General features: G+C 42.9%; 1 protein-coding gene and 1 pseudogene across 6 annotated transcripts in view; both read right to left on the bottom strand.

Moving 5' to 3' along the window:
- The window catches only part of LOC123999314 (protocadherin gamma-A5-like), a 37,754-nt gene extending 21,132 nt beyond the window's left edge, over nucleotides 1–16,622 (bottom strand). For 5 of the 6 annotated variants that reach the window (XM_046304936.1, XM_046304937.1, XM_046304938.1 and 2 more), the window contains exon 1: nucleotides 8,066–10,621. In XM_046304936.1, coding sequence (XP_046160892.1) covers nucleotides 8,066–10,468 — 2,403 coding nt within the window. In that variant the 5' untranslated portion in view covers nucleotides 10,469–10,621. Of the gene's footprint in view, nucleotides 1–8,065; nucleotides 10,622–14,066 lie in introns of those variants that run through there. The other variant, XM_046304941.1, reaches the window with a different exon arrangement.
- A 1,392-nt stretch (nucleotides 16,623–18,014) lies between these two features.
- The window catches only part of LOC123999823, a 14,968-nt pseudogene continuing 9,811 nt past the window's right edge, over nucleotides 18,015–23,171 (bottom strand).

The raw sequence follows: 23,171 nt of genomic DNA, 5'->3' as shown, positions 1-23,171 counted from the left end.
AGAGAGAGAGAGAGAGAGAGAGAGAGAGAGAGAGAGAGAGAGAGAGAGAGAGAGAGAGAGAGAGAGAGAGAGAGGGCGAGAGAGAGAGACAGCGAGAGAGAGACAGTGAGAGAGAGGGAGAGAGAGAGCGAAAGAGAGATAGATAGATAGATAGATAGATAGATAGATAGATAGATAGATAGATAGAGAGAGAGAGAGAGAGAGAGAGAGAGAGAGAGAGAGAGAGAGAGAGAGAGAGAGAGAGGAGAGAGAGAGAGAGAGGGTGAGAGGGTGAGAGTGAGAGAGAGAGGGTGAGAGTGAGAGAGAGAGAGAGAGAGAGCTAGAGAGAGAGAGAGAGAGAGAGAGAGAGAGAGAGAGAGAGAGAGAGAGAGAGAGAGAGGGAGGGAGGGAGTGAGAGGGTGAGAGTGAGAGAGAGAGGGTGAGAGAGAGAGAGAGAGAGAGAGAGAGAGCTAGAGAGAGAGAGAGAGAGAGAGAGAGAGAGAGAGAGAGAGAGAGAGAGAGAGAGAGAGAGAGAGAGAGAGAGAGAGAGAGAGAGAGAGGGAGAGGGAGAGAGAGGGAGAAAGATAGAGAGGGTGACAAGAGAGGGTGAAGAGAGAGGGAGAAACAGAGATAGATAGATAGATAGATAGATAGATAGATAGATAGATAGATAGATAGATAGATAGAGAGAGAGAGAGAGAGAGAGAGAGAGAGAGAGAGAGAGAGAGAGAGAGAGAGAGAGAGAGAGAGAGAGAGAGCGATAGAGAGAGAGAGGGGGAGGGAGAGAGAGGGAGAAAGATAGAGAGGGTGACAAGAGAGGGTGAAGAGAAAGGGAGAAACAGAGAGAGAAATATAGTGAGAGATACTAGTGTTATCTTCATGTTCCCCTTATGCTTCATGAGTAGGGCCCAGAGGATTCCTGGTCAGGAATCCAGGGAAACACAAGCATGTTTACCATAACTAAAGAAACACGTTTGCTATTACCAAACACAAAATATACTGTATTTTATAATATGTCAGCAATTATGCATGTTATTTGTATTGTTTTACTGTGTTTGGTCCTTACAATAGCTAACAGAACATGGTTAGATATGCAAGGGTGTGAATATCTCTGTAATCCACTAGTGAACAGAGGAGAGTATGTTTTTGTAATAAATATCACAATCTTCATAAACACCTGCACCAGGAACAACACCATCTTCACTGAGGGTAATATACCCGCAGACAAAAAGATAGAGAGTTTCAGACACACATTTCCCTGTCCTGCTGACCTTGCCCTGCCCCACTGCAGGTTAGGGCTGGTGAAGACTGAAACATGGCCCATGGCAGAGGTTGCTTCCCAGTGCCTTTCCACCAAACACCCCACAGACGTTTAGCTGCACCCCCCACCACGCCCAAAATTTCTTAAAGAATGGTACAGTCTTCACCATGACTCGGCCAGTCGTCATGGCAACACATCCCACTCCTCCCCCTGAAAATGAATATGTTATTGTTTCTGTGTTGTAGCGAAAGGGTGGGGTGGAAGACTGCAAGCTGTCTGAGAACCACGCACAGAGAAACACATTCAATTTGAAGGATTGAGCCAAAGGGAAAGGCTGCAGTGCAAATTAAGTGTTGATGGGCTGTGTGCAGTGTATGTTCATAATTAAAGATGAGCATAGCACACTTTCATTGCATTCTAACTCTCTGTTATTACATATAGCTCAGGAAAATCCAAAGCTATAAGAGTAAAGCCAGAGGTCTACTGTCAAACACAGTCTCTGTAAGGACAAGGTTTACTGTGGACAAGTGTTCTATAAAAACACATCTAGTCTATAGCTCACTGTATTAAGCTGTGGTGTTGAATCAAGCTAGAGGGCTATGGGGGGTAGAAATGCATACGGATGTGACATAGTCAGTAGCTTTTTGTTACTGGAGAGAGATGGAGAAAGACAAAAGAGAGAAACAGATTGAGTGAGTTAGTGAGAGAGAGAAAGAGAGTGAGAGGGGGGGAAGAGAGCGAGATAGACTTTCTAAATGAATAGATCCTGTGACTCTGTGTATCTAGGTGTATGTAAGCATATACAGTACAGTACATCTAATCTGAAGAGAATACTTTGATTGAACTGAAGAGGAAAAGAAGCGAGTGCTGCAGTGAAATCTGCCTCCCACAACCTTCCTCCTACTGCTGCATGATGCACAACAACACCTCACTCCCTCCCAGACAGACAGACAGACAGACAGACAGACAGACAGACAGACAGACAGACAGACAGACAGACAGACAGACAGACAGACAGACAGACAGACAGACAGACAGACAGACAGACAGACAGACAGACAGACAGACAGACAGACTCATTCTGAATACAGAGCCGATGCAGTGTTCATACAGGCATGAGTGTAACACTGCTGTGGAACGAAGCCCAGAGTCTGATAGAAGAGACTTATAAGCCCATTACTGCAGTACAGCAGCACAGATTATTAGAGTAGTGTGTGCGCGGGAAAGTGGGTCAGTGTGTCCAAGCGCTATGGTGTTTTACAGAGAGAGAGAGATGGAAGATGAGAGAAAGAGGGGCAGGAGAGAGAGAAAACTCTGGTGTCCAAACACCCAGCGCGCCCTAGACCTTCTGTCTGAGGCCAAACTAGGCTCACCCAGCCACATAATAATACACACAGGCACAAACGACCTGAGAGCACAGCAGGAAAGGGTGGCCACAGCACTGAAGGGAGTGATTGAAAAGGCTTCTTCTACTTTCCCCAACGCACAAGTGGTTATCTCCACCCTGCTACCACGAAAAGACTTCCACCCTGCCACAATACAGCGGGTAAACGCAAGTATTTCCCGTGACTGTGCCTCAAAACCAAACGTTTTCCTGGCTCACCACTCCACCCTGGACTTGAACACCCTCTATGACCAGGTCCACCTCTACAAGGCAGCAGTGCCCACCTTTGCCCGAACTCTAAAGGACATCGCTCTCAAACGTATCCCCAACACTTCACACAGGAGCAACAGATCAATAGACACCCCACCCAGACCAGCGAGACCCCCTCCCAGACCTGCAGGACCCCCCCCCCCCCTGGACCTACACATAGAGGACCCACGCCAAGAGGAATTACATCCAGACCACCGCACACCCAGACACATCCACACCCCCGCCCCAACCAATCAACACCCCCCACGTCAACCATGCCCACACCCCATTTAGGCCCCCTAAGATCAGACCTATGCCACTCCTGCCCACCCCATGCACCCCACCCCCGCAACGAGGGCCTCAACATGGAAGCAACACATATGCCCAGGTAGTGAGCGGGCAAACAGTCCCAACCCCCACTCTCACACTCTCCCAAGCCAATGGCATGTACCAGATGCTCAGCAGGCTCTGCTTTGGCCCGAGGCCAAACCACGAACAACAACATTGGACACTCTATGGAACAAAAAGCATTCACTATATCATCCTGGAATATCCAAGGCCTGAGGTCATCTGCCTTTGGCCTGAAGAGCAGAAACCCGGACTTCACCAAAGAAATCGGTAATACAGACATTGTCATCCTGCAAGAAACCTGGTATAGAGGAGACAGACCCACTGGTTGCCCTCTAGGTTACAGAGAGCTGGTAGTCCCATCCACCAAACTACCAGGTGTGAAACAGGGAAGGGACTCAGGTGGTATGCTAATTTGGTATAGAGCAGACCTAACTCACTCCATTAAATTAATCAAAACAGGAACATTCTACATTTGGCTAGAAATTCAAAAGGAAATTATCCTAACAGAGAAAAATGTCCTCCTGTGTGCTACCTATATCCCCCCACTAGAATCCCCATATTTTAATGAAGACAGCTTCTCCACCCTGGAGGGGGAAATCAATCATTTCCAGGCCCAGGGACATGTACTAGTCTGTGGCGACCTAAATGCCAGAACAGGACAAGAACCTGACACCCTCAGCACACAGGGGGACAAACACCTGCCTGGAGGTGACAGCATTCCCTCCCACATATGCCCCCCTAGGCACAACTATGACAACATAACCAACAAAAACGGGTCACAACTCCTGCAGCTCTGTCGCACGCTGGGTATGTACATAGTCAATGGTAGGCTTCGAGGGGACTCCTATGGTAGGTACACCTATAGCTCATCTCTTGGCAGTAGTACTGTAGACTACTTTATCACTGACCTCAACCCAGAGTCTCTCAGAGCGTTCACAGTCAGCCCACTGACACCCCTATCAGACCACAGCAAAATCACAGTCTACTTAAACAAGGCAATACTCAATCATGAGGCATCAAAGCCAAAGGAACTGAGTAACATTAAGAAATGCTATAGATGGAAGGAATGCAGTTTGGAAACCTACCAAAAAACAATTAGGCAACAACAAATTCAATCCCCTTTAGACAATTTCCTGGGTAAAACGTTCCACTGTAATAGTGAAGGTGTAAACTTAGCAGTATAAAATCTTAACAGTATATTTGACCTCTCAGCCTCCCTATCAAATCTAAAAATCTCAAATAGAAAACCGAAGAAAATTAACAACAATGACAAATGGTTTGATGAAGAAGGCAAAAATCTAAGAAATAAATTTTCTATATATATATATTTTTTAACCTTTATTTTACTAGGCTAGTCAGTTAAGAACAAATTCTTATTTTCAATGATGGCCTAGGAACAGTAGATTAACTGCCTGTTCAAGGGCAGAACGACAGATTTTGTACCTTGTCAGCTCAGGGATTTGAACTTGCAACCTTTTGGTTACTAGTCCAATGCTCTAACCACTAGGCTACCCTGACGCCCCAATTGAGAAACCTGTCCAACCAAAAACATAGAGACCCGGAAAACCTGAGTCTACGCCTTCACTATGGTGAATCACTAAAACAATACAGAAATACACTACGGAAAAAGAAGGAACAGCATGTCAGAAATCAGCTCAATGTAATTGAAGAATCCATAGACTCTAACCACTTCTGGGAAAATTGGAAAACACTAAACAAACAACAACACGAAGAATTATCAATCCAAAATGGAGATGTATGGGTAAACCACTTCTCCAATCTTTTTGGCTCTATAACAAAGAATAAAGAGCAAAAACATATACATGATCAAATACAGATCTTAGAATCAACTATTAAAGATTACCAGAACCCACTGGATTCTCCAATTACATTGAATGAGTTACAGGACAAAATAAAAACCCTCCAACCCAAAAAGGCCTGTGGTGTTGATGGTATCCTCAATGAAATGATCAAATATACAGACAACAAATTCCAATTGGCTATACTAAAACTCTTTAACATCATCCTTAGCTCTGGCATCTTCCCCAATATTTGGAACCAAGGACTGATCACCCCAATCCACAAAAATGGAGACAAATTTGACCCCAATAACTACCGTGGAATATGCGTCAACAGTAACCTTGGGAAAATCCTCTGCATTATCATTAACAGCAGACTTGTACACTTCCTCAATGAAAACAATGTACTGAGCAAATGTCAAATTGGCTTTTTACCAAATTACCGTACAACAGACCATGTATTCACCCTGCACACCCTAATTGACAACCAAACAAACCAAAACAAAGGCAAAGTCTTCTCATGCTTTGTTGATTTCAAAAAAGCCTTTGACTCAATTTGGCATGAGGGTCTGCTATACAAACTGATGGAAAGTGGTGTCGGGGGTAAAACATACGACATCATAAAATCCATGTACACAAACAACAAGTGTGCGGTTAAAATTGGCAAAAAACACACACATTTCTTCACACAGGGTCGTGGGGTTAGACAGGGATGCAGCTTAAGCCCCACCCTCTTCAACATATATATCAACGAACTGGCGCGGGCACTAGAAAAGTCTGCAGCACCCGGCCTCACCCTACTAGAATCCGAAGTGAAATGTCTAATGTTTGCTGATGATCTGGTACTTCTGTCACCAACCAAGGAGGGCCTACAGCAGCACCTAGATCTTATGCAGATTCTGTCAGACCTGGGCCCTGACAGTAAATCTCAGTAAGACCAAAATAATGGTGTTCCAAAAAAGGTCCAGTCACCAGTACCACAAATACAAATTCCATCTAGACACTGTTGCCCTAGAGCACACAAAAAACTATACATACCTTGGCCTAAACATCAGCGCCACAGGTAACTTCCACAAAGCTGTGAACAATCTGAGAGACAAGGCAAGAAGGGCATTCTATGCCATCAAAAGGAACAAAATTTCAACATACCAATTAGGATTTAGCTAAAAATACTTGAATCAGTCATAGAGCCCATTGCCCTTTATGGTTGTGAGGTCTGGGGTCCGCTCACCAACCAAGACTTCACAAAATGGGACAAACACCAAATTGAGACTGTGCACGCAGAATTCTGCAAAAATATCCTCCGTGTACAACGTAGAACACCAAATAATGCATGCAGAGCAGAATTAGGCCGATACCCACTAATTATGAAAATCCAGAAAAGAGCTGTTCAATTCTATAACCACCTAAAAGGAAGCGATTCCCAAACCTTCCACAACAAAGCCATCACCCACAGAGAGATGAACCTGGAGAAGAGTCCCCTAAGCAAGCTGGTCCTGGGGCTCTGTTCACAAACACACCCTACAGAGTCCCAGGACAGTAGCACATTTAGACCCAACCAAATCATGAGAAAACAAAAAGATAATTACTTGACACATTGGAAAGAATTAACAAAAAAACAGAGCAAACTAGAATGCTATTTGGCCCTACACAGAGAGTACACAGCGGCAGAATACCTGACCACTGTGACTGACCCAAAATTAAGGAAAGCTTTGACTATGTACAGACTCAGCGAGCATAGCCTTGCTATTGAGAAAGGCCGCCGTAGGCAGACATGGCTCTCAAGAGAAGACAGGCTATGTGCTCACTGCCCACAAAATGAGGTGGAAACTGAGCTGCACTTCCTAACCTCCTGCCTAATGTATGACCATATTAGAGAGACATATTTCCCTCAGATTACACAGATCCACAAAGAATTCGAAAAGAAATCCAATTTTGAAAAACTCCCATATCTACTGGGTGAAATTCCACAGTGTGCCATCAAAGCAGCAAGATTTGTGACCTGTTGCCACGAGAAAAGGGCAACCAGTGAAGAACATGCACCATTGTAAATACAACCCATATCTATGCTTATTTATTTTATCTTGTGTCCTTTACCATTTGTACATTGTTAAAACACTGTATATAATATGACATTTGTAATGTCTTTATTGTTTTGAAACTTCTGTATGTGTGATGTCTACTGTTAATTTTTATTGTTTATTTCACTTTATATATTATCTACCTCACTTGCTTTGGAAATGTTAACACATGTTTCCCATGCCAATAAAGCCCTTGAATTGAATTGAATTGAGAAAGAGAGAGAGAGATTGCGAGAGAGAGGGAAGATCAATGGGAGAGAGCAAGGAAAAGGCTCCTCAGAACAATGACTTGATAGTATTAGCAGTGAGTCAGGTCAGTCGATCAGTCTGTCAGTTAGTCAGTCAGAAGAGACCTAAGGAAACTGATACTGTGAGTTTATAACATACTCTTTTAACTACCCACCTGCGGGGTAAATAAGAAGGGAAAAGAGTAATCAACTGAGGATCATAGTCACGGTGTTGCAGTGTATTTCAGGAAAAAATTATAACAGGTTTGCCTTGCTCAAGGGCACGGCGGCAGATGTTTCACCTAGTTGGTTTGGGGATTCAAACCAGCAGCCTTTCTGTTACTGGCACAACGCTCTTAACCACAAGGCTACCTGCTTCCCAAATGCCATTTAGTTACTGATAGGCCAAGCTGAGACGAACACAGAAACCGATAACACTCTAGTCAGCACAGTGTAGTGCCTTCACTGATATATAGTAGGAGAACCCGTTACACATTATAAAGGTAAAGGTCTCCAAAGATACATTGTGTGTATCTGCACCCCTTCGTATAGATAGACAGACATTACACAGATTGGAAGAGGGTCAAAGTGTGCTTGCCTGTAGTCCAACCACCAATACAACATACCACAGTTTGGACCATGCTACTAACATCTCTCAGTTGTAAATGTTATCTTGATCAGAGGCAAGAGAATAGGGTGAATGTATGTGAATGTATGAGGGGGGGGGGTCTCACCTCTCCATCAACATCAGCATCCTCCTGCTCTCTATTTTCTCTCTGCATTGTCCCCATGCAACTCACATCCACCAGTGTGTTCTGGCTATAAGGCCTCGCAAACTTCACATTACTCATCCTAGAGTCAGTGGTTCCACACACCTCATAGTTGTATACACGTCGTAGGGTTCCCAGGGTTCCGTCTGGGTAAACGGGAGGGTAAAATGGGATAACTGGGAGGTTTGCTGCAGATTTATAGAATAATCGATTCTGTCTCCATCTGTAGATTTTTACTGTGACAATGGCAATGATGGAGAATATGAACAGAACCGAGACCACAGCCAAGGCCAACACCAGATAAAAAGTCAGGTTGTTGTCATATTCCCTGTCCACTGTGATGTCAGTGAATTCTGAGAGGACTTCAGGGAAGCTGTCCGCCACCACCACGTTCACGTTGACTGTAGCTGATCGAGATGGCTGCCCGTTGTCCTCCACTACAACAGCGAGTATTTGTTTCACAGCATCTTTATCAGTGACCTGGCGTATGGTTCTTATTTCTCCATTCTGTAGGCCTATTCCAAACAGCGCTCTGTCTGTCGTTTTCTTCAGTTTATACGAGAGCCATGCATTTTGTCCAGAGTCCACATCAACAGCCACCACTTTAGTGACAAGATAGCCCACATCTGCTGAACGAGGCACCATTTCAGCCACCAGAGAGCCACTCGTCTGCACTGGGTAGAGAACCTGAGGCACATTGTCGTTCTCATCTTTTATGAATATGTTTATAGTCACATTGCCACTCAATGGGGGTGAGCCTCCATCTTGTGCTTTGACATTGATTTTGAAAGATTTGATTTGCTCATAATCAAAGGGCTTCACCGCGTAAAGGACCCCACTGTCGGAATTTACTGTCAAATATGTGGAGAGTGGAGCCCCGTTTAAACTTCCATCCTCAAGGAAATATGATACCCTTGCATTTGATCCCCGGTCTGCATCTGTAGCGCTCACAGAAAATAAAGACCGGGAAGGGACATTGTTTTCAAACACATAGGCATCATAGCTTTCTTGGGGGAATTGGGGTGAATGGTCGTTCACATCCGATATCTTTAAAGTGAGCGTCTTTTTACTTGAGAGCGACGGACTGCCTCCATCTACTGCCGTGATGGTTATATTATACTCTGCTGTTTGCTCTCTGTCCAATACAGATTCTGTCACCAGATTGTAATAATTTGATAAAGATGATTCCATCTTGAAAGGAAGGTTGTTATGAATGGAACATGTTATCTCTGCATTTTCCGCGGAATCGAGATCCTGGGTGTTAATCATGGCTATAATAGTGCCAGGGACCGAGTCCTCGGGTAGGGCACTAGAAAATGACATGACGGTTATTTTCGGGATGTTATCATTAATATCAATAACATCAATAACGACGCTACATGAGTCTGTTAAGCCACCATGATCTTTGGCTTTTACCTTTATTTGAAATTGTTTGTTCTTTTCATAATCTATATCCCCTACTGCTCTTATCTCGCCTGAAATCGGGTCGATTGTGAATAGCTCTTGAATACTTTTGGTGGCATGCTCAAAATAATACTCTATATTGACGCTAGATCCCTCGTCTGCATCTGTCGCACTTACTGTGGTAATCAATGTGCCTTTCGCTGCATTTTCTGGAACAAACGCTTTATATGTAGATTGGCTAAATGCCGGGGCATTATCATTTACATCGAGAACGACGATGTGAATTTGAACTGTTCCAGACCGCTGAGGGTCTCCACCATCGACAGCAGTTAAAGTCAAATAGTGATGCTTTGTCTTTTCTCTGTCCAGAGGTTTTTGAAGTACCATCTCTATGTGTTTACGGTCATCTATGCTACCTTGAATATTAAGATTAAAATGGTCTGTGGGGTTTAACATGTATTTTTGAAGTGCATTTTCGCCCACGTCTTGGTCTACCGCGTTTTCGATAGAGAAACGCGCACCAGGTATGGCTAACTCGCTGATTTCCAATTCAATTTCTCTCTTCGGAAAGACGGGGCTATTATCGTTGATATCTAGTACTTCAACTGTAACTCGAAACAGTTCCATTGGATTCTCTAATATCACATCGAAACTGAAGCTACATGCGGGCATTTCCGCACATAGCTGTTCCCGGTCCATTCTCTCTTTTACCAACAATTGTCCTTTCTCTCGGTCCAGCCCTACGTACTCACTGTCGCCCGAGCTGAAAACCCGAGCTCTCCCGGCTACGAGCCGTTGCGGGTCCAGTCCCAGATCTTTTGCTATATCTCCAACAAAGGATCCCAAGGTCATTTCCTCCGGGATGGAGTAGCGGACCTGCCCGGCCACAGGGTAAACTGAGAACGCGCAAACCATGAACACGCACAACGGCCACTCCAAGAGTCTGTTCTTTCTCATTGCCATTTCACGACAAAAATCTGAAGCCAAATCACAATATTAAGACCGAAAATAAATTCTAGAATGTATTTGACAAGAATCCAGTCAATGAACAGAACATTAACAGAACAAAGAGCAGTTGGACACCTAACGTACAGACAAGGGTCCTTATTCTCTCGTCTTGAGCTCCACTTTACTGCGCTTCTGTGGATTTCTAAACGCATTATTGTGGGAGGAACCACGGTGTGATTGTGTTTTATATTACATGCGATCCACAGCGGCACCTAGGGTTCAAACAAAGTATTGCAATACTAGAGAAATGAAGGTTTTGGCATGTAAATGTATCACACTTAAACATACCGAATAAATGTTGACGTGAGACATTTAGATATTTCGTAATACAAAATTCACCACCATAGTGTCATAAAATATTGGATAAGAATGTGTTACAGGAATAGTTTGTAGAGAAATAAGTCAAAGATGCAGTGGAGCGCATACAAAGACATGCGTAATGACAACGCTTGTGCTCACACGAACGCAGAGAGATAAAGAGAGAAAGAGCAATTGAGCGAAGAGAGCATTAGACCGAAAGAGAGGGAGACGATGGTGAGAGAGATGCATCAACACCCAACAAAGCATATAAAACAACCCTGATCAGGAGTAAATATTCATTTCAATATGCCCTCTCACCTCTCAATCGATATCAGCATCCGCCTGATCTCTCATTTCACTCTGCATTGTCCCCATAGGACTCACGTCCACCAGTGTGTTCTGGCTATAAGGCCTCGTAAACTTCACACCACTCATCCTAGAGTCAGTGGTTCCACACACCTCATAGTTGTATACACGCTGTAGGGTTCCCAGGGTTCCATCTGGGTAAACGGGAGGGTAATATGGGATAACTGGGAGGTTTGCTGAAGATTTATAGAATAATTCATTGTTTCCACCGGTAGATTTTCACAGAAATGATACCAATAATCGAAAAAATAAAAAGCAGTGAAACCACAGCAAGTGCCAAAATTAAATAAAAAGTCAGGTTATCATTGTATTCCTTGTCGTGCGTAAAGTCAGGGCATTCCGAGAGCACTTCAGGGAAGATGTTAGCCACCTCCACGTACACATTGACTGTAGCTGATCGAGAGGGCTGCCCGTTGTCCTCGATTACAACAGTGAGTTTTTGTTTCACAGCATCTTTTTCAGTGACCCGGCGTTTTGTTCTTATTTCTCCATTATGTACTTTAGTAACAAGATAGCCCACATCGGCTGAACGAGGCACCATTTCATCCACCAGAGAGTTACTAGTCTGTACTTGGTAGAGAACCTGAGGCGCGTTGTCGTTCTGATCAGTCATTAAAACAGTTAAAGTCACATCGGTGCTCAGAGGCGGTGAGCCTCCATCTTGCGCTTTAATGGCACAATCAAAGGCACGCACTGCATGTATAACGTCACTTTCTGAATTGACAGGTATATTTTGAAATACTGAAAGTCCATCTTTGTATGAATCATCTATACAATATGAAATCCGTGCGCTGTTGCCTGTGTCCTTATCACTGGCTGTTAGTGAAAATATGGAAACACCTGGAGAGTTGTTCTCCATCACAGAAGCAGTGTATGAGTGCCTCTCAAATAATGGTGCATTATCATTCACATTGGATATTCTCTATGTCAGAGTCTTGTTTGTAGAACGCAAAGGAAACCCCTCATCCCTTGCTAATATTGTAATATTGTACTCAGAAATAATTTCACGGTCCAACATCTGATCTGTGACTAAACTGGAGGATGATGACTTAATGTGGAATGGTAAATCCTGGTTGATGGAACATTTGATATGTCCATTTCTACCGGAGTCTAAATCTTTAACGTTCAACATTGCTATAACAATCTCTAAAGGTGCGTCTTCGGGTATCGGGTTAGAAAAGGTAATCTAAAACGTCGATCAGTACTTCACTTGTGTCTGATAGACGCCCCCGATCTATTGCTTGCACAATTAGTGTATGCTGCTTACTACGCTCAAAATCTAATTGTCCAGTAACTGTAATTTCCCATGTAAGGGGATCTACACTAAAAAGAGCTGAACCGCCACTAGCATGTGAAAACGAATAGATCATTTGGCCACGTGTCCCTTTATCTGAATGGTAGAACTGACTCACAAAATCACGGTTCTTTTTTGGAGAATCTTCGGAGATAGAGGATTTATAAAGCCCAGAACTGAAAACAGGTGCATTGTCAGTTGTATCTAATACTTCTATATATATTTTAACAGTACCGGACTTCTGTGGATTACCACCGTCCACAGCAGTTAACACCAAGGTATGTTGCTCAATCGTTTCACCGTGACAAGCTTCGTTGCAAGCACCATCTCTACATATGTTCTACCCTATGCATGTGAATGCTGTTTCAGATCACTCGGTAGGAGAGAATATGTTTGAATGGAATTAATTCCGAAGTCAGGATCCATAGCATTCTCTAGCGGAAACCTGGCTCCGGAAAGAGACCCCTCACTAATCTCTATTCGAATATCTTTATTAGAAAATACTGGAGTATTGTCGTTAATATCTAATATCTTTACGTCAATACGGAGAAGCTCAACGGGATTTTCAAGAATTATCTGGAATGTAATGAACATGGAGCCACTTGGGCACACAGCTCCTCTCTATCAATCCTCTCTTTCACAACCAGAGTCCCTTTGTCCACATTGACACCGATATACTCACCGTTATCCTCCGTAAAAATACGCGCTCGACTTGATTTGAGTCTTTTAACTTCCAACCCTAGGTCCTGAACGATATTCCCCACGAACGAACCAGTCGCCACCTCATCGTGAAATGAATAGCGGAACTGGCAGTTCACAGACACTGAAAAACAGACTGAGAAAATGAGAAGATGCAATTGCCATTTCCGAATGGCGGATCCCCTTGTTCCACGAAAACAAAGAAAATGCATGTTTTTCTTAATATGCGTTGCACAGCTATCTAATATTAAAGTCCAATAACACTCATATGTAGGCAAGTCAGCAAATCAAAATATATATGCTACCTCTGTTATTCCAGTGACATCCGTTTTAGACAGTGTTCTCACTCTCCCAAAGCAAAGGGGATTGTGCGCATGTCACTGCGACTTTAATATCACCCACACTGTATAGGCAGGGACAAAATTACACTCGTGTATGCCTACTGCTGTATCGGTCAACAGCGGCACAAAGCGCATCATGGAGATATTACATGTGTATAGAAAAACGTTTTTTACAATCTACACAGCTTCTATCAAAAATCCCATTTTCCGAAAAATCCAAATGACTTTTCCAGCTTCATGGTCTGTTCCACATATTTGCTCTAAAAGTGAACACATCTTGGAAAGTATCTAACATCATAAAATGTCCCTGTATATATAAATAAACTGTGAATTTGACCTGGCTTATTTTACAAAAACCTACTCAAGTGATGCAAATTGTAGTGTAGTATATACGGACAATACATTATAAATGAATGTTCCAGTTGTAAACTTTGAATTGATCATATAGAGGCCAGAGCACACACATGATTGCACGCAGAATATAAACCCAGTCATTCAGATACACATACACATCTGAACAGAGGACGGGATAGGGGGAGGGTGGGTGTCTCACCTTTCCATCGACATCAGCGTCTTCCTGCTTTCTCTCTTCTCGCTGCATTGTCCCCATTCGACTCACATCCACCAGTGTGTTCTGGCTATACGGCCTCGCAAACCTCACATCACTCATCCTAGAGTCAGTGGTTCCACACACCTCATAGTTGTATACATGCTGTAGGGTTCCCAGGTTTCCATCTTGGTAAACGGGCGGATAATATGGGATAACGGGAAGATTTGCTGCAGTTTTATAGAATAGTTTTTTCTGTTTCCACCGGTAGATTTTCACGGACATTATAGCAATAATCGAAAAAATGAAAAGCAGTGAAACCACAGCAAGTGCCAAAATTAAATAAAAAATCAGATTATCATTATAATCCTTGTCGTGCGTAAAGTCAGGGTATTCTGAGAGTACTTCGGGGAAGCTATTAGCCATCGCTACATTCACGTTGACTGTAGCTGATCGAGAGGGCTGTCGGTTGTCCTCAACTACAATTGTGAGCTTTTGTTTCAGAGTATCTTTATCAGTAACCTGACGTACAGTTCTTATTTCTCCATTCTGTAGGCCCACTTCAAACAACAACCTGTCTGTCGTTTTCTGCAGTTTATATGAGAGCCAGGCGTTCTGTCCAGAGTCCACATCAACAGCCACCACTTTAGTGTCAAGATAGCCCACATCTGCTGGACGAGGTACCATTTCAGCCACCATAGCGCCACTAGTCTGTACTGGGTAGAGAACCTGAGGAGGGTTGTCATTCTGGTCCAGGACAAGTACATGCACACTTGCGTTGCCACTGAGAGTAGGAGAACCACCATCATGCGCTCTAATATTGATTTTGAAATCTTTAAGTTGTTCGTAATCGAATGCTCTCACCGCATATATAACACCAGTTTCAGCATTAATTGAAACCAAGGAGGAAGCTGGTGCCCCGTTAACCACAGAGTCCTCAAGGATGTAGAAGACGCGTGCGTTCTGGCAACAATCAGCGTCTGATGCTCTTACGGTGAATAATGATACACCTGGTGAATTATTTTCCACTATATTTGTAATACAAGATTCCTTCTCAAATATTGGTGTGTTATCGTTGACGTCAGACACTCGTAAGGTAATAGTCTTGTTACTAGAGAGAGGGGACGAGCCTTCATCTGTGGCAGTTATAGTAACGTTATATTCTGATACTATTTCCCTGTTTAATTCTTCATCTGTCAATAACGTATAGTAATTCCGTAATGATGACCTAATGACAAAGGGGGAATCTTTTGATATGCTACAACGCACCTGTCCATTTTCTCCCGAATCTATGTCTTTAACATTAATCACTGCGATTGTTGTTCCAGGTGGAGAGTTTTCACAAACAGGATTCGTGAATGATGTTAAAGATATGACAGGTATGTTATCATTCACATCAATTATGTCAATAATCACGGCACAAGAATCAGTGAAGCCGCCATGATCTTTGGCTTCGATGTTTAACTCGTACTTTTTTAGCTTTTTCAAAATCTAGATGTCCAAAAACGAAAATCTCACCTGACTGTGCATCGATTCGGAAAAGCCCGTTGTTACTGTCTGCGCTGTACCTGAAAGCAAACGTCACCTCTCCGTTTATGCCTTTATCTGCATCAGTTGCGCTTACTTTAGCCACAGGGCTTCCCTCAGGCGCATTTTATGGAACTGACGCCCTATGCAGGGTTTTGGAAAATACGGGAGTGTTATCGTTTACGTCTAAAACCTGGATATTTATTTTCATCATGCCTGATTTCGGTGGATGGCAACCATCAATTGCGGTTAAAACGGGGGACAATTCCTCATGGCTCTCCCTGTCTACTGGCGACAGCAACATCATGTCTATGTATTTGTTTCCGTCTGCACGAGTTTCCTGTTTCAGAATGAAATGATCAGCGGGTTTCAGAGTGTAGCTCTGTATTGTATTTTCTCCAACATCTGGATCAAATGCGCTATCTAGTAAGAAACGCGCTCCCGGGAGGGCTGACTCGCTAATCTCGATATATATTTCATCTTTGGGAAATGTAGGAGCGTGGTCATTGACATCCATGATTTCTACGGTAACTTCATAAAGCTGAATAGGGTTTTCTAAGATTAGCTCGAAGCTGAAACTACATGGAGAGGTTTGTTTACACGAGCTCTCGGTCTATCCTCTCACTCACTGCCAGTGTTCCTTTGTCTGTGTTCAGCTCGACATATCGTCCCCGGCTATGATACGAGCTCGGCCGCTCCTCAGCCTTTTCAGATCAATGCCCAAGTCCTCTGCGACATTACCCACGACCGAGCCTTTCGCCATCTCCTCAGGAATATAATATCTCACTTGTCCATGGACTATACATCCAAATGAAACGAGGACAAGCCATAGTGACGCATGGCTGTCAAAAGCGCATACCAGATTCCTAGCAGACATTTTATAAAATCCAGTTCATATACTACATAAATGTCCAGACCAACAGAAAAACTAATCTACACAGACCAGACAACGAAGTAGAAGTATCCAAACGATCTTCAATTAATCACAAAACATGTAGTTCCGCCTGCTTCAGGCGTGTAATTCTGGCGAGTCTGTTTTCTAATATGGCCTGAAGCAACTGGCAACCTTCAGATAGAAAGAGCTCACTGATATGGGAGGTGCTTTTTACATTTCACTGGGCCACATTTCACAGTCTGAACCAACAGCGGCACTCACAGACCATTGCAATGAGCGCACTTCTACTCTACAAAATGACACTACAAACCATTAATTATGTAAATTGTATGACCTTCTATATCTTCTAGTGTGACAAATTTGATCAAAAAACACGTCAATGTAAGACAATACTGAGAGAGATACACATTCAGGCCTTTATGTTGTCATCCCCAGGCAGAACTACTTCTCACTTAAAATAAGTTAAATGTAAAAATACACCTAAAGTTAAACAAAATATTAATTAAGGTTTAGTATCGTTCTGTTATAATAAAACCTGTTAACAGACTTACGGTGCCCTATAAAATAATACGTGAAAGAGGCTACCGGACTGTGTCCGACAGTGTCGCTGTCCACGAGTGGTGGTGCTGAAATTAACAAGGCTTGAGGCTCTCTTTGAAAAACATTAGTAAATCAGTTGATAATACACATACAAAGTCCCAATCTAATCTAATTTAAATAAAACCATTTAATTAATACAATTATTAAGCAACATAACACATTGGGCAAATTCACCATTTCAGGAGAATCTGGGAAACTTTTCTCTCTTTGTGCATGTTGGAAAGTATCTGTAGAGATCGAGTCCATTATTAACAAAAGGTCTGGCAAATGTACAGTCACTCTTCCTTGAGTCAGTCGTCATGCACACCTCATAGTTGTACATATGTAAACGGGAGACTAGACTGATACATGCGTGATTGTCTCCACCTGCAGATGTTAACTGATATTATAACTAATACACACGATATGAAGAGGAAAGAGAACACAGCCAAGGCCAAAACTAGATAAGATATGGTACATGTACTTGATAACAACGACAATCCTCCCATGTTAACTTAGCAGATCCACTAAACATATATTGCTGAAAATGCACGGAAGGGTTCAATGCTTTCTGTTGTTAGTGGCAACGATGCCTACAAAGATCCAATGCTCAAGTGTCATATTCAGTTATGCACAATAATGACGCCCTGGGGGAGATGTTACCGGTTAATAAATTGGTAACATCTCCCCCAGGGCGTCATTGTTGTGCGTAACTGAATATGACAACAGAAAGCATTGAGTAAACGATTAACTGCCAATCGTTTGTGATGTTATCAATTGGAATATACAGTCCTGAATTATGACATCATGCGGGAAAATCACGAGAAAGGACTGAGCTGGTAGCCTATTGTGATGTCATCAATCAGTGTGTCAGTTCACACCGTCAACTGGCTGCATCATACACTGATCAAAGTTGTATTCAAGTATAAATATAGTACAGCCTACAACATAAGCTATACGTAGCTAATAGTCTGTACTGGGTAGAGAACCTGAGGAGCGGTGTCGTTCTCGTCTTTGATAAAGAACAGTTAAAGTCACATTGGTGCTCGGGGGAGGTGAACCTCCATCTTGTGCTTTGACATGAACTCTAAACTCTTTAATTCGTTCATAATCAAAGAACCGTACAGTATACAACACTCCTGTCTCAGAATAAACAGAAATGTACGATGACACAGGGGCTCCAACTATCTGGGTCTCCTCCAAAAGGTAAGATATCCGCGCATTGTGATTCCAATCAGAGTCAGCGGCGCTCACTGTACATATAGATATCCCCGGAGAGTTATTTTCCATGATGAATGTGGAGTATTCACTCTGATCAAAAACAGGGGAGTTGTCATTAACATCAGAAATCATAAGAACAACTGTTTTGTTACTTGAGAGGGGTGGGAAGCCAGAATCGGTCGTTTTTATTGTGATATTATATTCAGATATCGTTTCTCGGTCGAAAGCAGAATCGGTCACCAAGGTGTAGTAATTAGTAAGAGAAGACATGATCTTAAACTGAAGTTTGTGATTGATGTTACATGTCCCCCTGACCGTTCAACTCTGAGTCTACGTCCTTGACATTGATAATTGCTATTGTCGTACCGACGGGTACGTCTTCGGTCACAGGATTTGAGAAAGACAACATTTATCACAGGTGCATTATCATTAATATATATGCCATTTAGCAGACGCTTTTATCCAAAGCGACTTACAGTCATGTGTGCATACATTCTACGTATGGGTGGTCCCGGGGATCGAACCCACTACCCTGGCGTTACAAGCGCCATGCTCTACCAACTGAGCTACAGAAGGGCCAAAATCAAGTACTTCAACTATAACCTTACTAGAATCTGCTAGACCACCTTGGTCTTTGGCCTCGACGCCAACGTCATACCTTTTTGTTTTTTTCGTGATCTAGCTGACCAACAACATATATAGTTCCAGTGTTCTCATCCACACTAAACACATCGGCCACTTTACCGTTCATGTTAGACAATTAATATGTTACCAGTTACCAGTCCATTCGATCCGCTATCTGAGTCACTGGCATTAACGGTAGTGATGTATGTGCCAATGGACGCATTTTCAATAACAGTTGCTCTAGAGACTGACTGGTTAAACACAGGCGCATTATCATTAGCATCTAAAATAGTAACCTCAATATTTACAGAGCCGATCTCTGTGTATTACCACCATCGACTGCAGTTAAGGTTAGAGAGATACGGGGCTCATGCTCTCTGTCCAACGGCAGCTGAAGCACCATCTCTGCGTATTTCAGCCCGTATATGTTGTTTCAGGATGAAGTTATCATTAGAAGTGAATATGTACTTCTGAAGAGCGTTTATTCCAACATCAGGGTCCTCCGCGCTCCCTAAAACAAAGCGCTCCCTAAAACAAAGCGCTCCCTAAAACAAAGCGCTCCCTAAAACAAAGCGCTCCCTAAAACAAAGCGCTCCCTAAAACGCTCCCTAAAACAAAGCGCTCCCTAAAACAAAGCGCTCCCTAAAACAAAGCGCTCCCTAAAACAAAGCGCTCCCTAAAACAAAGCGCTCCTTAAAACAAAGCGCTCCCGGTGCAGCAGACTCACTGATTTCCAATTTGATCTCTTGTTTAAAAAAAATATCTGTCAGTGATCATTGACATCCAAAATTTCAACCGTGACACTGTGAAGTTCAATCGGTTTCTCTGAGATTATTTCGAAAGTAAAGCTACATGGAGTAAAATCACCACAGAGCTGCTTTCGGTCAATCCTCTCGCTGACGACCAATACCCCTTTGTCTGTCTTTAGCTCTGTGTACTGAATGCTGTCTCCGGTGACGATACGAGCCCTGCCTGCTCTCAGTCGTCCCACATTTAACCCTAAATCCTGCGCAATATTCCCAACAAAATATCCTTTCTTCAATTCCTCGGGAATAGAATAGCGAAATTGACCACAAACGGTCTGGATAAGGCACGCAATGAAACACAACCGTAGTTGCCAATGTAGACGGCAAAACAGTTGCCATCTCATGATGTTAAATATGATAAACCCTCCCTCCATTATTAACAATAGAGGGTTATCTCAATATAAATCCGGAAGGCCACTTTCTTGTAGCAGCAAAACACAAAATACTGGAAGAATTCTCAAAATTCCAGTCGGACTGCAATTAAAACCTGTATTTATTAGACGTGGAGAGATATGTGAATCTCTCTCTCTCCGCCTTCTGTATACATCACAGTTATATGGGAGGGACCTCTACACGTTAGATAATTGTTTTTTTCTTTCTACTGACCAACAGCGGCACTCAGAGCCCAAAGACTGAATAAACGAGAAATGGGAACATAAGCAAAGCTGCAAAAAAGCTGTAAAAAAGACCGCATTAAAATATTCACTCACGCGTGCAACACGGTGGAATTTACACACAAACCGGAAACAGTGCATGTGTGTTAATTACTGTGTGGTAAAATAGAACAAAATCCTGATAAAACACAACAAAATACCAGCCCTATAGTGAACGTGGTAGAGCAAGGCCCTGTCGCTTTCCAAGGTGCTGGAATTGTGGATGAAGTCTACTGAAGGCAAGGCAGCAGCCACTCAGGCCTAGTACAATTATACAACGTGTAGGCTACAGCATATTGTACCATTACATAAACGCCATATCAATATAATACTCAGATGGGTGTGATCATTAGGATATATACTGAGTAGACTATCACCAGCCCCACGTTGGCTAAAAGTGAACAAAACAAACATACCAGTGAAAACTAATAGCTACACGAGATGAGGTGTAGGATAACCATGAAGTATGAGAGACACAAAATAGTTTATCAAATGAACTAACTTCCAATGGGAAATCTGGCTCATCCAGGAAGTTTTCTTTTCAGGCAGTGTGTGCTGCAAAGTCTCTGAGGAGTGGGAGCCCAATAATAAAATGTTCTGACTAAAAGCTCTGGCGAGTTTAGCTTCACTTCTCCTCGAGTCAGTCATCATGCACACCTCATAGTTGGACACGTGTTGCAGAGTCCCTGTCCCTCCGGTGTCTGCGTAAGGGGGTGAATAATGTTATGCAGGTGAGTGAGGACCCAAAAGCAATATAACGGAAACAGAGTCTTTTAATGTCCAAACAGGGAAAACATAAATCCTCAATCATTACAGGGGAAGTCCAAACAGGGAAAACACAAATCCTCTAGTTTAACAGGAGAGTCCCCCTTCTAGTTGTTGAGGAGAGTTGCAGGGCTAGCGGCAACAGACTGCAGGTCCCTTCGGGTAGGCGCGGGCCGTAGAGGATAGAGACACCTGCTCACACGTAGTATCTGATGACGAGGCAGAATACAACTGGACGGAACAAAAGCAAAGCAAACAGCAAACAAGAATCCGACAAGGACAGAAGCAGAAACAGAGAGAGAAATAGAGACTTAATCAGAGGGCAAAATAGGGGACAGGTGTGAAAGAGTAAACGAGGTCGTTAGGGGAATGAGGAACAGCTGGGAGCAGGAACGGAACGATAGAGAGAGAGAGGAATAGAGAGAGAGAAAGAAACCTAAAAGACCAGCAGGGGGAAACGAAGAGAAGAGAAAGCACAGGGACAAGACATGACAATACAATACATGACAAATAATATGGAATAACTGGGAGATTGGAATAGACTTTACTTGATTGTCTCCACCTGAATTGATTGTCTCCACCTGAATCCAAATGAAATATTTGTATCGTATCCTATGCTGCTCTCTCGACTCTCTCTCTTTGTCCGCCTTCTCTCTAACTGTATACAGAGGGGAGGTATCATTACAATGTCATTTTTTGGTTCTTATTTCCCTCCTGTGATCAACAGCGGCCCTTGCAGTCCAAATCCAAGAAAGACACCCATGAAACACCAAGTATAACATTTTAGTTCCCTGTGTCCAATAGAGCAACATAGCGCAATGATCTAGAAAATAATGACAACCATGCTAAATCCCTGATGATGAGACAGAGGTACAAAATCAACCCTGAAACGTATATCATGAATGTAATGTAAACGTATGAAGCTACGAAGCTATTTCTATCGGTATAATTTACTGTGCTGAGAAGGATCAAGTTTTGTAGGTAAAAAATGTTTTAAAAATACAAAAGCAAATTAATGGCCTCAAAGGACGTGTTCCACAATGCAGTAAATAAAACCTACAAAAATAAACTGCAGCTGCCTGCTTCGTGGCAGAACAGCCTAGGGGCAATGTCCACTAAGCGTGGTGCTGAAACGTTAAGACACTGCTACTATCATGTAAACTCAGCAAAAAAAAAGAAACGTCCTCACACTGTCAACTGCGTTTATTTTCAGCAAACGTAACATGTGTAAATGTGTATATTTACATAACAAGAATCAACAACTGAACAAGTTCCAACGACATGTGACTAACATAAATGGAATCGTGTAACCCTGAATAACGGTCAAAAGTAACAGTCAAAATCTGCTGTGGCCACCAGCTGCATTAAGTACTGCATTGCCACTCCTCCTTATGCACTGCACCAGATTTGCCAGGAACATTCACGCAGATGAGCAGGGAGCCTGTGCATCTTTCTTTTGGTGTTTTTCAGAGTCAGTAGAAAGGCCTCTTTAGTGTCATAAGTTGTCATAACTGTGACCTTATTTGCCTACCGTCTGTAAGCTGTTAGTGTCTTGATGACCGTTCCACAGGTGCAAGTTCATTAATTGTTTAAGGTTCATTCAATAAGCATGGGACACAGTGAATAAACCCTTTACAGTGAAGATTTATTTGGATTTTTAAGAATTATCTTTGAAAGACAGTGTCCCGAAAAAGGGACGTTTCTATTTTTGCTGAGTTTAGTAGGCCCATTCTTCTTCACGAAACAGCACCCTGTAAGTGCTTTCTTTTTTCAAGACTACATTATGAAACAAATACATCATGTGATTGGCCTGACGAATGTGCTGACAATACACATACACCCCCCCCCCTCCCCATCAGGACCCCACAAAGGATTTCCAGAATGTACTGACAAGAAAAACATCCAAACATATTGCAAGCTCAGCAGTGTACTTTCACTAAACAAAGCATGTAATATTTCTGTACAGCCTGTCTCACCTGCTCAGGAGAATCCGGGTCATCCAGAAACGTTTTATCATTCTGAGAGCGATGCAAGGCCTATG

This window comes from Oncorhynchus gorbuscha, linkage group LG16 (assembly GCF_021184085.1).
Source record: "Oncorhynchus gorbuscha isolate QuinsamMale2020 ecotype Even-year linkage group LG16, OgorEven_v1.0, whole genome shotgun sequence".
NCBI classification, from domain to species: domain Eukaryota; kingdom Metazoa; phylum Chordata; class Actinopteri; order Salmoniformes; family Salmonidae; genus Oncorhynchus; species Oncorhynchus gorbuscha.
Note: the sequence above shows the minus strand (reverse complement) of the source record. Positions and strands in the feature narration are given on the sequence as shown.